The sequence below is a fragment of the Delphinapterus leucas genome, chromosome 1 (assembly GCF_059928025.1).
Source record: "Delphinapterus leucas isolate spDelLeu-1000000601 "Yukka" chromosome 1, BTC_Dleu_Yukka2, whole genome shotgun sequence".
Classification (NCBI taxonomy): domain Eukaryota; kingdom Metazoa; phylum Chordata; class Mammalia; order Artiodactyla; family Monodontidae; genus Delphinapterus; species Delphinapterus leucas.
Window position 1 is genome coordinate 76499737 of NC_143129.1, and position 15534 is coordinate 76515270.

The window sequence follows — 15534 nt, forward strand, 5'->3', positions numbered from 1 at the left end:
AATGAATTTGTTTTCTCAAATTATCTTCTCAGGCCCTGTATGTTCAGTCTCCAAGCCAATTTCTCTTAACTCCATGCACAGAAGCATCTCATATTTCCCCAATAACACTTACATATTAATTTAGCTACAAGCACAGTCATATGGGCATATAGTGGGCAAGACCTTACTTTCTCCAAAGTGTTCTCAAGCAGTTCAAGCTCTTCCAGTAGGTTTAAAGAGGGCTGAAGGTGAAGGGAAGGGAGGAAATTGTTTCCTGGAAACCAGCTCATTTGTTTTCTGGGGTTTCCGTGATCCTTTGACTTAACCCAGTAAAATAAGTGTCATTTCATTGTATTATGTTTTTAAATTTTTTGTTGCAGTATGACATACATTTATAAAGGTATATGAACCATAGTTGTACAGATCATGGTTTCCCATGGAACCATGAAAAAGTGTCATTTTAGGAGCAAAATTGCTTCTGTTTACACTTGGAATCTTTGTTAGTAGAGAGTGAAAGTTCAGTTTTCTTTTCAGAGAAGAGAAATATAAATAGAAAAATCTTGAATCTGGTATATCAGATCATTTTAGGTCAGAAGAAAAAAACCCTGATGTCTCCCGTGGGTGAGGGTTTGTTAAGGATATCCAGGGATTAAAAAAAAAATCAACAACAAAACAAAAAACAGGAAAGACATTATATTCAGATTCATGGAATAAGAACTGGGAGATCTCTCAGAATTCAACTTATTTCTCAAAAACAGATTATACTGATGTCTGAGGATCTAGAAGCTTTCATTATTCTCTACTCCTAGGCCCATTAGCTATTTCCTTTCTATGTCCTTCTGACCCATTGTTCTTACTGCTCCTAAGTGCTTTCCACCCTCATTCTTATGACTCTATCTTATAACTTATCTTTACTCAAAACTCCTGTTAATTTCAGCATTGACTGCCTTGGACTTCTAGGTATGACGTCCTGCTCTGTATTTCAGCGTCTGCCCCAACTGCCAAAACGGTGCTTCCAACTAGTCTAACTAGTCAAGCAGCCTAGCTCTAAGACACCTCATAGGCCACTGGCAAGTCTATATGTAGAATGTTCTTAAACCAACTGCTCACCTCTAATTCAACAAATGATGGCCAAGAGAGCAGGGTCACTTGGGACAACATGACATGTAATGAACTACTTTTAAGAAAATACTTTTTCTAGGAATGATATGCACAGCAGGACCTCTGAGGTTTCCTAGAAAGAGCCAGTGTACATGAAAAACACCTTGCTCCGGTTGTCTGATGTCAGCGTGGGTCAGAAAATCTGAATTCTAGCCCTGGATATGAAAATAGCTAGCTCATAATTTGGGCAAAACTTTTAAATTTTCTTTGTCTTGCTGTTTTCATCTTCTATTGAAAGTTAGATAAGACAGTAATTAGTGTCCCTTAGAGCCCCAGAATTCTGTGATTCGAGTTGGAATAGGAACCCAAAGGCCATGAATTCATGAAGCTCTGGAAGAAACAGAGTGAGGGAGAGGCTGAGCGACACTCGTCAAAGCCCCAGACAAGACAACCAGGGAAATCTGTGGGTGCCCCAGAGCTGGGCTTGTTTACCTGGCAAAGCAAGGGAGAGCATCAGTTTCACAGAGTCTCATCATCTCTCACAGCAGGGAGTTAGGTGAGGCACTTTTAGGGCTTTGGGAGCAGGAATTGGTCAGAGTGTGATTGTAACTGCAAGTGTGGTCTGGTCAGAATTTGTAAATTAGGCAAGTTTCTGTTATAGTCTGTGGTCTTAGGAACCCATGAGTCCACGTGGAGTTCTTATTACTATGGTCCTATCTTGGAACATATGGATCTGAAGGACCTCTTGCTCCTCGATAGCTGTTTCAGATCATAGAAATAAAACATGGCCAAAGGAAGACATTATCCCAATATAAATTGTTGAATAAAGAGGTTATTTTAAAAATGTAAATGATCTGAGGCCCAGACTCCAAAGCCTGAAGCCAATCTACCTAGGAAAGCCCCAAGCCCTAAGACATCCTCTTTCTCATTATGATGCTGTATTTTCTTCTCAAATTTAGCAATATCTGAAACCCCTTTATTTCCCATTTAGTGTCCGTCTTCCTCAATACCAGAGTATAAGCTTCATGAGAATGGAACCTTATCAGTTTTGGTCTGCACCTCATCCCTGTGCCTACTTGGTGTCTGGCATAGAGTAGGTCCTCAGTCAGCATTTGTAACTCCATGAACAAAAAGGCTTTGAGATGAGATGAGGAAAAAAAGAGCAGGGAGAAAACATTGATCTTTGCAACTGTTTATATCAACTGAACAGAAGTAAATGAGCCCTAAATTAGCAAACAAGTTGAGAAGCTTCACTGTGAGCCATGCAGACTTTCTGGCAGAATAATCTGGGTTGTTTTTTTCCCCAAGGGAATATACCCCAAAGAGAAGACACAGAAATTTCTTGGGAATGTAAGTTAATAAGATATACCCATTTTGAATCTATCAACAGCCCTGGGTCACTAAAACACTACCCGCCCCCCATACACACACACAGCTTTCTCAAGCAAATACAAAACTCAGAATATAATTTTATTCATTGAAGTAAAAGCCATAAAGAAAACAAGTCCAATATGAGAATCTTATATGTATAGCTGATTCACTTTGTTATAAAGCAGATACTAACACACCATTGTAAAGCAATTATACTCCAATAAAGATGTTAAGAAAAAAAGAGAGATGATAACAGAAAAGAAAAAAAAATATATATATATATATAACAGAGCTCAGGAGAAAAACCAAACCTATGTTAAAAATAAAATCCAAATTTGAAGCAGTAAGAAGAGAATGCATACTTCCAAAATCTGTTACTGGAATGGAGAATTGGTTTGAGAAAATAATACAGAACACAAAGTAGAAAGACACAGAAAAAGGCAAAAAGAAAGTAAAATATGGAGATCAGACAATGAAGCCCACAAGTGTGGATAATTAAGTGTCTAAAGAGAGAAACAAAACTCAAAGACATAATAAAAAAGTTTCCTGAAGTGAAGAAAACTTGAATATGTATATCAAAAGACATATCCTGATGAGGTTATTGACTTTCAAGGCTAAAAATATACGTGTGTGTGTGTGCACGCGCCCGCGTGTGTGTGATCACAGCAAAACAAAAGAAAAAATAGCAGTCATCTCAAAAAGAAAAAATATGCAGTTGGTCTTAGTCTTTACACAGAAGTCAATGCTAAAAGAGAGAGGAATGGTATTCAGACTTGGACTTTCAGAGGAGAAATGAGAACTGAGAATTTTATATCAAATCAAAAAAACATTTTCAAACGTGCAAGAATTCAGGGAACTTAGTACCCATTAACGCTTCTTGAAAAATTACTTGATGACAAACTCTAGCCAGCCAAGGTATGAATCAATATAAAAGACTCCAAATGAGGAAACTATGATATGAAAAGTGAATACTGAATCTATTCAGATCAGTAGTTCTCAGCCTTGGCTACATATTAGAATCACCTAGGAATTTTGAAAAAAGACTTTTTACTAAGCTCTCTCCAGACCAATTAAATTCAGAATCTCTCAGATGGGGTCTCAGAATCCATATTTTTTAACACATCCTCAGTTGAAAATATTATACAGATATGGTTGAAAACCACTGATTCAGACATAAAAATAAAGGCTAAGCAACATGAGAGTTATGGTTACAGAAGAGAAAGCAACTATTATAAATGCTGAAAATGTAAAAAATATATGTAACAAAGGAAAATCAGTCAGAGGGAGAAGAGGAAATTAAAAAACCAATTTTCTCATGATTATTATTATTTCATAATGGAGAACAAAAATTGACTTGATAATTTAGAAAAATTAATGACAGATTTCAAAGTTTTCATTTTGTAAATAATTTCTGGATACTTTATAGAGAACAACTCATCATTAATGTATTATAGTTCACTAGCAGTCCATAAAAAATCAAATAATAAACTGTAAGGTCCCATAGGATAGAATAAGTCAATTCTTCAGATGGAACAACTGTAGAGTTTAAAACTAGGAAAAGAGAAATGATAAGAAAAATAAGCCTGTGCATTTATATGACTATAATTGATCAGAGAGTGGGGAAAGGAAACTCTTACATACTATTAGTGCAAGTGTAAATTGGTTGAAACTTTCTGAAGAAAAATTTAGCATTATATATCATTATTTGAAATGCCCATATCCCAATCCCAGAAATCCCACTTCGAAGAATTTATCCTAAGAAATGCATTGACAAAATACAATGATATATATACAGAATTGTGTAATGCAGCCTTATTCAAAATTAGAAAACAATAACAACCTAAAGTTCCATAATGAGGAATTGCTTCAGTGTATTACAGTAAATTCATACCATGGAATGCTTTGCTGTTGTTAAAAATAATCAAGCAATATTTACCCTAAATTATCAAATTTTAAATTTAGAGGAGTTGCATTTTATGCATGTAAATTATACCTCAATAAAGCTGATTTTTTAAGTGACTGAGATAGATCTTTAGGTAATAACACAGAATGATGCTCATGATATTTTGCTAAGGGGAAAAATCAGGTCATAGACCAGTATGTATACTGTGATCCCATGCATGTATGTGGGTTTTTTATGCATTTGTTTATGTGTTGATAAGAATAAGAGTTCTTACACATAGAAAAGATCTAGAAAGTGTCACCAAATAATCATCAGAGGTAACTTCTGAAAAATAAAAATAGAGTCAATTGGAAAAGATCTTGGTATCAACTAACTCATTTTTGCTCTCAGTTCCAGTATCTCACCCCGTCCTCACCCTGAGGGCTCCCGGGGCCCAGGCTGTGGTGGGGGACATGATGGAGCTTCACTGTGAGGCCCAGAGAGGCTCTCCCCCGATCTGGTACCACTTTTATCATGAGGATGTCAGCCTGGAGAGCAGCTCAAGCTCCTTTGGAAGGGGAGCTTCCTTCAACCTCCTTCTCACAGCAGAGCATTCTGGGAACTATTTCTGTGAGGCCAACAATGGCCAGGGGTTCCAGCGCAGTAACACAGTGTCACTCACTGTCAGAGGTAAGTGGACCCAACTACAGCACAGCCAGGGACAGACCATCTCCCCCACCTTCACCTGTAGCCAAGATTGGAGGTACCCCAGGGCCATTTGCTGTGTGACATCATTGCTACACAGCCTCCAACTGAGAGTTCTGTATTCTACATTTTCAGGAACTCGCACCTTCCCTTTGCTTGCTTTGCCTCTCTTGGTAGCAGCAGTGCAAGGCATTGTGACTAAAAGTTTCCTAACGTACGAATAAAGGCTTTTAAAACACAAATTGCATCCTGGCCAACAATGATCAGCAAGAAAGGAAATTATAAAGTTCAACATGTCTCACCTCAGAAGAGATTTAGTTGGAGTTTCCTTTGTCAGTCAATCAATAAAAAGGCCAACTCATCCTTTCACTGGCTCATGAATTTCTCTCTAGCTTCTCCTGACCCTGTCCCAGAGCAACTCAGACCTCCAGCCAGAACTCCTGCTAAAAGACCTTTCAACATCACTCTCCTGACATCTTACCTCTCATTCAGCTATAGCACTCTCTCTCCTACCTGGCCTCTCATGGGCTGACCTCCTAGTCATGCCCACTTTCAGTGCAGGCTTGGCACCTCACTCATAGTCTTCCTCTCTACCCTACACTCTGTCATCATTCCATAACTCGTCCACATGGATGACCCACTCGACACCATGGCTTGTCATTCTTTCCGCCACCCACTGACACGTACGTACACTACTCCAATCACATGACCTCCTCCTAGCCCTCTACTTGTTTCTTCAAATCCTCCAATCACTAGGGGCAGGACAGGAATAAAGGCGCAGATGTAGAGAATGGACTTGAGGACTCGGGGATTGGGAAGGGTAAGCTGGGATGAAGTGAGAGAGTGGCATGGACATATATACACTACCAAATGTAAAATAGATAGCTAGTGGGAAGCAGCCACATAGCATAGGGAGATCAGCTCGGTACTTTGTGGCCACCTAGAGGGGTGGGATAGGGAGGGAGAGAGGGAGACGCAAGAGGGAGGAGATACGGAGATATATGTATATGCACAGCTGATTCACTTTGTTATAAAGCAGAAACTAACGCACCATTGTAAAGCAATTATACTCCAATAAAGATGTTTAAAAAAAATAAAAGAATACAGGAATTAAAAAAAGTAAAATCCTCCAACCATTATTTTTCTCAGACCTCAACAGAACCCCCAGTTCATTAACACCTTTACTTCCTCCCAGACGATCACACCCTCGACTCCCACCACCATTTGAGTGTTTGTCTCTGTATCCATCCAGTAACTCATCCCTCCTCTTCCTAAGGTATAGAAGACTGCTTCCTATGAAAGGTGAACATCTCCATCTCACCTCTAGAGTCCATCCTTCCTTGCATTCTCAGACACTTTGAACAACTTTCTCTCCTGCTTTATAGGACCCTTCCCATTGACATTTAACATGCTATGTCTCTCCCATGTCTAAGAAAAAACCCTAACTTGGTCCCACTTATGTCTCCAGCCACTGCTCTATTATGGCTAAACTTCCAGTAAAGAGTCAGTTGCACAGATTGTCTCCATTTCCTCCTTACCTTCTTGGATTTAACACTTGGTCTCTTCCGACCTTTATATAAAAAATGATTCTCACAAAGGTCACAGATGACTCCCATGGCTTTAGATGCAATGGCCATTTTCCAATCTTCACCTTACTTGGTCTCTCAGAAATAGTATTTCTTTCTTCTTGAAACCCTCCCTTCCTTGGCTTCAATGACTTCACCTTCTCCTGGATCTCCTTTCTCTGCCACTCCTTCTCAGTTCCCTTTACTAGCTCCTCCTTTTATAGACAAACTTTAAAAGCATTGGTGTGTCCCAGAGCTTTGTCCTGCATGTACCCTCTTCTCTTACATATGTTCTTTCTCTGGATAATCCTGGGGGTGTCATCTATAAATGATTCTTAAACTTTTATCTCCAGAAGAGACCTCCTACCTGAGCACCTGCCTATGCCATATCTCTTAAAGGCTCATGAACTTGAACATCTCTAAAACTGAACTCATGGAACTCCCCCCATATCTGGTCCTCCTCCAAGTGTCCCTAGCTCTGTGAAAGACACATCCATTCACCCATATATACAAGGCAAAATCCCAGGAGTCTTCCTTGCCATTTCTCTCCCTTGGTCTCCATAGCCAGTTAATCATTGACTCCTATTGATTTTATTTCCAAAACAGTCCTTGGATCTTTTCTTTCTATCTTTACTGCCACTATCATAGTCAAATCTACCACCATTTCAATCACTGCAACGCCACCACTCCACCCCTAATAACCTCTCCATTCCATTTCTGTCCCATTACAATCCATTTTGCACACTGAGATCAAAATTGTCTTTAAAAAAGACAGGTTTGATCATCTCATGCCCCTGTATAGAGACACTTACAGGTTTCCCATTGCTCTGTGAAGAAGGATCAAAATCCGTACCATGGCTTGTGAAGCTCTGCCTAGCTCTCCAGCCTCCTATTTCATGGCACTCTTCAAACCCTTCTCTTACTGCTGCTGTCACCTCGTTTCAACAGCTCAAAAGCTCCAACCTTCTTCCCAGCTCAGGGCCTTTGCGCACACTGTTTGCCTGCCTGTGCAGTCTTCACTCCCTTCCTCACCTGGTTAATTCAGATGTCACTTTGTGAGGAAGCATTACCTGACTAACCCATACTAGATCAGGCCCCATTATTATACATTTCACAGCATCCTATTCTTTACTGTGTATCAATTATAAATGTTTTAATTATGTATTTGTATTTCTATTTAATTGCTCTCTATCATCTCAACTAGATTGCAGGCTTCATGAGGGCAGGAACTGTGTCTTTCTCACTATTGAATCCCCAGCATATTGTGTAGTTCCTGAGACTTTTAAACTGCTCACTTAATTTTTGATGAATGAATATAAAAATGAGCCAATAACTTGATCAATATTTATTCTCTTTTGGGTCTTATTTTTGATGCGGCCAAGGCTCGGTTACATCTCTGGCTATGTAAGCAGCAGTCTCCCCTGTTTCTCATTTTCTATTGAACTGATTTCTCCTTTTCTCCAATTGTCTTCTGACTTCTCAGATACTTGGGTTTCAATTTAATCTCTGTTTTCAGATTCCCCAAACACTTTTGCGATTGTATATCGAAGTATTCCAGACTATATATAACACTACACAAATGATTTGTTTCTTCAGATATGAAGAAATTATAGCTGAGTTCTGAGTGATGTCACAAGGTCATTAAAAACAGAAAAACATTCTCCTGTTTGAAATGTCTTTTCTGTGGAAGAACAAATTTAAACAGCATGAACTGATGGTTAACTATCTTTCTCCCTTCAGTTCCAGTGTCTCAGCCTGTCCTCACCCTCAGGGCTCCAAGGGCCCAGGCTGTGGTAGGGGACATGATGGAGCTTCACTGTGAGGCCCAGAGAGGCTCTCCCCCCATCTGGTACCACTTTTATCATGAGGATGTCAGCCTGGGGAGAAGCTCAAGCCCCTCTGGAAGGGGAGCTTCCTTCAACCTCCTTCTCACAGCAGAGCATTCTGGGAACTATTTCTGTGAGGCCAACAATGGCCAGGGGTTCCAGCGCAGTAACACAGTGTCACTCACTGTCAGAGGTAAGTGGACCCAACTACAGCACAGCCAGGGACAGACCATCTCCCCCACCTTCACCTGTAGCCAAGATTGGAGGTACCCCAGGGCCATTTGCTGTGTGACATCATTGCTACACAGCCTCCAACTGAGAGTTCTGTATTCTACATTTTCAGGAACTCGCACCTTCCCTTTGCTTGCTTTGCCTCTCTTGGTAGCAGCAGTGCAAGGCATTGTGACTAAAAGTTTCCTAACGTACGAATAAAGGCTTTTAAAATACAAATTGCATCCTGGCCAACAATGATCAGCAAGAAAGGAAATTATAAAGTTCAACATGTCTCACCTCAGAAGAGATTTAGTTGGGGTTTCCTTTGTCAGTCAATCAATAAAAAGGCCAACTCATCCTTTCACTGGCTCATGAATTTCTCTCTAGCTTCTCCTGACCCTGTCCCAGAGCAACTCAGACCTCCAGCCAGAACTCCTGCTAAAAGACCTTTCAACATCACTCTCCTGACATCTTACCTCTCATTCAGCTATAGCACTCTCTCTCCTACCTGGCCTCTCATGGGCTGACCTCCTAGTCATGCCCACTTTCAGTGCAGGCTTGGCACCTCACTCATAGTCTTCCTCTCTACCCTACACTCTGTCATCGTTCCATAACTCGTCCACATGGATGACCCACTCGACACCATGGCTTGTCATTCTTTCCGCCACCCACTGACACGTACGTACACTACTCCAATCACATGACCTCCTCCTAGCCCTCTACTTGTTTCTTCAAATCCTCCAATCACTAGGGGCAGGACAGGAATAAAGACGCAGATGTAGAGAATGGACTTGAGGACACGGGGATTGGGAAGGGCAAGCTGGGATGAAGTGAGAGAGTGGCATGGACATATATACACTACCAAATGTAAAATAGATAGCTAGTGGGAAGCAGCCACATAGCACAGGGAGATCAGCTCGGTACTTTGTGGCCACCTAGAGGGGTGGGATAGGGAGGGAGAGAGGGAGACGCAAGAGGGAGGAGATACGGAGATATATGTATATGCACAGCTGATTCACTTTGTTATAAAGCAGAAACTAACGCACCATTGTAAAGCAATTATACTCCAATAAAGATGTTTAAAAAAAATAAAAGAATACAGGAATTAAAAAAAGTAAAATCCTCCAATCATTATTTTTCTCAGACCTCAACAGAACCCCCAGTTCATTAACACCTTTACTTCCTCCCAGACAATCACACCCTCGACTCCCACCACCATTTGAGTGTTTGTCTCTGTATCCATCCAGTAACTCATCCCTCCTCTTCCTAAGGTATAGAAGACTGCTTCCTATGAAAGGTGAACATCTCCATCTCACCTCTAGAGTCCATCCTTCCTTGCATTCTCAGACACTTTGAACAACTTTCTCTCCTGCTTTATAGGACCCTTCCCATTGACATTTAACATGCTATGTCTCTCCCATGTCTAAGAAAAAACCCTAACTTGGTCCCACTTATGTCTCCAGCCACTGCTCTATTATGGCTAAACTTCCAGTAAAGAGTCAGTTGCACAGATTGTCTCCATTTCCTCCTTACCTTCTTGGATTTAACACTTGGTCTCTTCCGACCTTTATATAAAAAATGATTCTCACAAAGGTCACAGATGACCCCCATGGCTTTAGATGCAATGGCCATTTTCCAATCCTCACCTTACTTGGTCTCTCAGAAATAGTATTTCTTTCTTCTTGAAACCCTCCCTTCCTTGGCTTCAATGACTTCACCTTCTCCTGGATCTCCTTTCTCTGCCACTCCTTCTCAGTTCCCTTTACTAGCTCCTCCTTTTATAGACAAACTTTAAAAGCATTGGTGTGTCCCAGAGCTTTGTCCTGCATGTACCCTCTTCTCTTACATATGTTCTTTCTCTGGATAATCCTGGGGGTGTCATCTATAAATGATTCTTAAACTTTTATCTCCAGAAGAGACCTCCTACCTGAGCACCTGCCTATGCCATATCTCTTAAAGACTCATGAACTTGAACATCTCTAAAACTGAACTCATGGAACTCCCCCCATATCTGGTCCTCCTCCAAGTGTCCCTAGCTCTGTGAAAGACACATCCATTCACCCATATATACAAGGCAAAATCCCAGGAGTCTTCCTTGCCATTTCTCTCCCTTGGTCTCCATAGCCAGTTAATCATTGACTCCTATTGATTTTATTTCCAAAACAGTCCTTGGATCTTTTCTTTCTATCTTTACTGCCACTATCATAGTCAAATCTACCACCATTTCAATCACTGCAACGCCACCACTCCACCCCTAATAACCTCTCCATTCCATTTCTGTCCCATTACAATCCATTTTGCACACTGAGATCAAAATTGTCTTTAAAAAAGACAGGTTTGATCATCTCATGCCCCTGTATAGAGACACTTACAGGTTTCCCATTGCTCTGTGAAGAAGGATCAAAATCCGTACCATGGCTTGTGAAGCTCTGCCTAGCTCTCCAGCCTCCTATTTCATGGCACTCTTCAAACCCTTCTCTTACTGCTGCTGTCACCTCGTTTCAACAGCTCAAAAGCTCCAACCTTCTTCCCAGCTCAGGGCCTTTGCGCACACTGTTTGCCTGCCTGTGCAGTCTTCACTCCCTTCCTCACCTGGTTAATTCAGATGTCACTTTGTGAGGAAGCATTACCTGACTAACCCATACTAGATCAGGCCCCATTATTATACATTTCACAGCATCCTATTCTTTACTGTGTATCAATTATAAATGTTTTAATTATGTATTTGTATTTCTATTTAATTGCCCTCTATCATCTCAACTGGATTGCAGGCTTCATGAGGGCAGGAACTGTGTCTTTCTCACTATTGAATCCCCAGCATATTGTGTAGTTCCTGAGACTTCTAAACTGCTCACTTAATTTTTGATGAATGAATAAATATAAAAATGAGCCAATAACTTGATCAATATTTATTCTCTTTTGGGTCTTATTTTTGATGCGGCCAAGGCTCGGTTACATCTCTGGCTATGTAAGCAGCAGTCTCCCCTGTTTCTCATTTTCTATTGAACTGATTTCTCCTTTTCTCCAATTGTCTTCTGACTTCTCAGATACTTGGGTTTCAATTTAATCTCTGTTTTCAGATTCCCCAAACACTTTTGCGATTGTATATCGAAGTATTCCAGACTATATATAACACTACACAAATGATTTGTTTCTTCAGATATGAAGAAATTATAGCTGAGTTCTGAGTGACGTCACAAGGTCATTAAAAACAGAAAAACATTCTCCTGCTTGAAATGTCTTTTCTATGGAAGAACAAATTTAAACAGCATGAACTGATGGTTAACTATCTTTCTCCCTTCAGTTCCAGTGTCTCAGCCTGTCCTCACCCTCAGGGCTCCAAGGGCCCAGGCTGTGGTAGGGGACATGATGGAGCTTCACTGTGAGGCCCAGAGAGGCTCTCCCCCCATCTGGTACCAGTTTTATCATGAGGATGTCAGCCTGGGGAGAAGCTCAAGCCCCTCTGGAAGGGGAGCTTCCTTCAACCTCCTTCTCACAGCAGAGCATTCTGGGAACTATTTCTGTGAGGCCAACAATGGCCAGGGGTTCCAGCGCAGTAACACAGTGTCACTCACTGTCAGAGGTAAGTGGACCCAACTACAGCACAGCCAGGGACAGACCATCTCCCCCACCTTCACCTGTAGCCAAGATTGGAGGTACCCCAGGGCCATTTGCTGTGTGACATCATTGCTACACAGCCTCCAACTGAGAGTTCTGTATTCTACATTTTCAGGAACTCGCACCTTCCCTTTGCTTGCTTTGCCTCTCTTGGTAGCAGCAGTGCAAGGCATTGTGACTAAAAGTTTCCTAACGTACGAATAAAGGCTTTTAAAACACAAATTGCATCCTGGCCAACAATGATCAGCAAGAAAGGAAATTATAAAGTTCAACATGTCTCACCTCAGAAGAGATTTAGTTGGGGTTTCCTTTGTCAGTCAATCAATAAAAAGGCCAACTCATCCTTTCACTGGCTCATGAATTTCTCTCTAGCTTCTCCTGACCCTGTCCCAGAGCAACTCAGACCTCCAGCCAGAACTCCTGCTAAAAGACCTTTCAACATCACTCTCCTGACATCTTACCTCTCATTCAGCTATAGCACTCTCTCTCCTACCTGGCCTCTCATGGGCTGACCTCCTAGTCATGCCCACTTTCAGTGCAGGCTTGGCACCTCACTCATAGTCTTCCTCTCTACCCTACACTCTGTCATCGTTCCATAACTCGTCCACATGGATGACCCACTCGACACCATGGCTTGTCATTCTTTCCGCCACCCACTGACACGTACGTACACTACTCCAATCACATGACCTCCTCCTAGCCCTCTACTTGTTTCTTCAAATCCTCCAATCACTAGGGGCAGGACAGGAATAAAGACGCAGATGTAGAGAATGGACTTGAGGACACGGGGATTGGGAAGGGTAAGCTGGGATGAAGTGAGAGAGTGGCATGGACATATATACACTACCAAATGTAAAATAGATAGCTAGTGGGAAGCAGCCACATAGCACAGGGAGATCAGCTCGGTACTTTGTGGCCACCTAGAGGGGTGGGATAGGGAGGGAGAGAGGGAGACGCAAGAGGGAGGAGATACGGAGATATATGTATATGCACAGCTGATTCACTTTGTTATAAAGCAGAAACTAACGCACCATTGTAAAGCAATTATACTCCAATAAAGATGTTTAAAAAAAATAAAAGAATACAGGAATTTAAAAAAGTAAAATCCTCCAACCATTATTTTTCTCAGACCTCAACAGAACCCCCAGTTCATTAACACCTTTACTTCCTCCCAGACGATCACACCCTCGACTCCCACCACCATTTGAGTGTTTGTCTCTGTATCCATCCAGTAACTCATCCCTCCTCTTCCTAAGGTATAGAAGACTGCTTCCTATGAAAGGTGAACATCTCCATCTCACCTCTAGAGTCCATCCTTCCTTGCATTCTCAGACACTTTGAACAACTTTCTCTCCTGCTTTATAGGACCCTTCCCATTGACATTTAACATGCTATGTCTCTCCCATGTCTAAGAAAAAACCCTAACTTGGTCCCACTTATGTCTCCAGCCACTGCTCTATTATGGCTAAACTTCCAGTAAAGAGTCAGTTGCACAGATTGTCTCCATTTCCTCCTTACCTTCTTGGATTTAACACTTGGTCTCTTCCGACCTTTATATAAAAAATGATTCTCACAAAGGTCACAGATGACCCCCATGGCTTTAGATGCAATGGCCATTTTCCAATCCTCACCTTACTTGGTCTCTCAGAAATAGTATTTCTTTCTTCTTGAAACCCTCCCTTCCTTGGCTTCAATGACTTCACCTTCTCCTGGATCTCCTTTCTCTGCCACTCCTTCTCAGTTCCCTTTACTAGCTCCTCCTTTTATAGACAAACTTTAAAAGCATTGGTGTGTCCCAGAGCTTTGTCCTGCGTGTACCCTCTTCTCTTACATATGTTCTTTCTCTGGATAATCCTGGGGGTGTCATCTATAAATGATTCTTAAACTTTTATCTCCAGAAGAGACCTCCTACCTGAGCACCTGCCTATGCCATATCTCTTAAAGGCTCATGAACTTGAACATCTCTAAAACTGAACTCATGGAACTCCCCCCATATCTGGTCCTCCTCCAAGTGTCCCTAGCTCTGTGAAAGACACATCCATTCACCCATATATACAAGGCAAAATCCCAGGAGTCTTCCTTGCCATTTCTCTCCCTTGGTCTCCATAGCCAGTTAATCATTGACTCCTATTGATTTTATTTCCAAAATAGTCCTTGGATCTTTTCTTTCTATCTTTACTGCCACTATCATAGTCAAATCTACCACCATTTCAATTACTGCAACGCCACCACTCCACCCCTAATAACCTCTCCATTCCATTTCTGTCCCATTACAATCCATTTTGCACACTGAGATCAAAATTGTCTTTAAAAAAGACAGGTTTGATCATCTCATGCCCCTGTATAGAGACACTTACAGGTTTCCCATTGCTCTGTGAAGAAGGATCAAAATCCGTACCATGGCTTGTGAAGCTCTGCCTAGCTCTCCAGCCTCCTATTTCATGGCACTCTTCAAACCCTTCTCTTACTGCTGCTGTCACCTCGTTTCAACAGCTCAAAAGCTCCAACCTTCTTCCCAGCTCAGGGCCTTTGCGCACACTGTTTGCCTGCCTGTGCAGTCTTCACTCCCTTCCTCACCTGGTTAATTCAGATGTCACTTTGTGAGGAAGCATTACCTGACTAACCCATACTAGATCAGGCCCCATTATTATACATTTCACAGCATCTTATTCTTTACTGTGTATCAATTATAAATGTTTTAATTATGTATTTGTATTTCTATTTAATTGCTCTCTATCATCTCAACTAGATTGCAGGCTTCATGAGGGCAGGAACTGTGTCTTTCTCACTATTGAATCCCCAGCATATTGTGTAGTTCCTGAGACTTTTAAACTGCTCACTTAATTTTTGATGAATGAATAAATATAAAAATGAGCCAATAACTTGATCAATATTTATTCTCTTTTGGGTCTTATTTTTGATGCGGCCAAGGCTCGGTTACATCTCTGGCTATGTAAGCAGCAGTCTCCCCTGTTTCTCATTTTCTATTGAACTGATTTCTCCTTTTCTCCAATTGTCTTCTGACTTCTCAGATACTTGGGTTTCAATTTAATCTCTGTTTTCAGATTCCCCAAACACTTTTGCGATTGTATATCGAAGTATTCCAGACTATATATAACACTACACAAATGATTTGTTTCTTCAGATATGAAGAAATTATAGCTGAGTTCTGAGTGATGTCACAAGGTCATTAAAAACAGAAAAACATTCTCCTGTTTGAAATGTCTTTTCTATGGAAGAACAAATTTAAACAGCATGAACTGATGGTTAACTA

At 41.2% G+C, this 15534-nt stretch overlaps 1 protein-coding gene across 7 annotated transcripts in view; it reads left to right on the forward strand.

Moving 5' to 3' along the window:
• Positions 1 to 15534, forward strand: part of FCRL5 (Fc receptor like 5) — a 49847-nt gene that overhangs the window by 15719 nt on the left and 18594 nt on the right. For all 7 annotated transcript variants that reach the window (XM_089913271.1, XM_089913297.1, XM_089913278.1 and 4 more), the window contains 3 exons: positions 4745 to 5023; positions 8344 to 8622; positions 11947 to 12225. In XM_089913271.1, coding sequence (XP_089769397.1) covers positions 4745 to 5023; positions 8344 to 8622; positions 11947 to 12225 — 837 coding nt within the window. The remainder of the gene's footprint in view (positions 1 to 4744; positions 5024 to 8343; positions 8623 to 11946; positions 12226 to 15534) is intronic.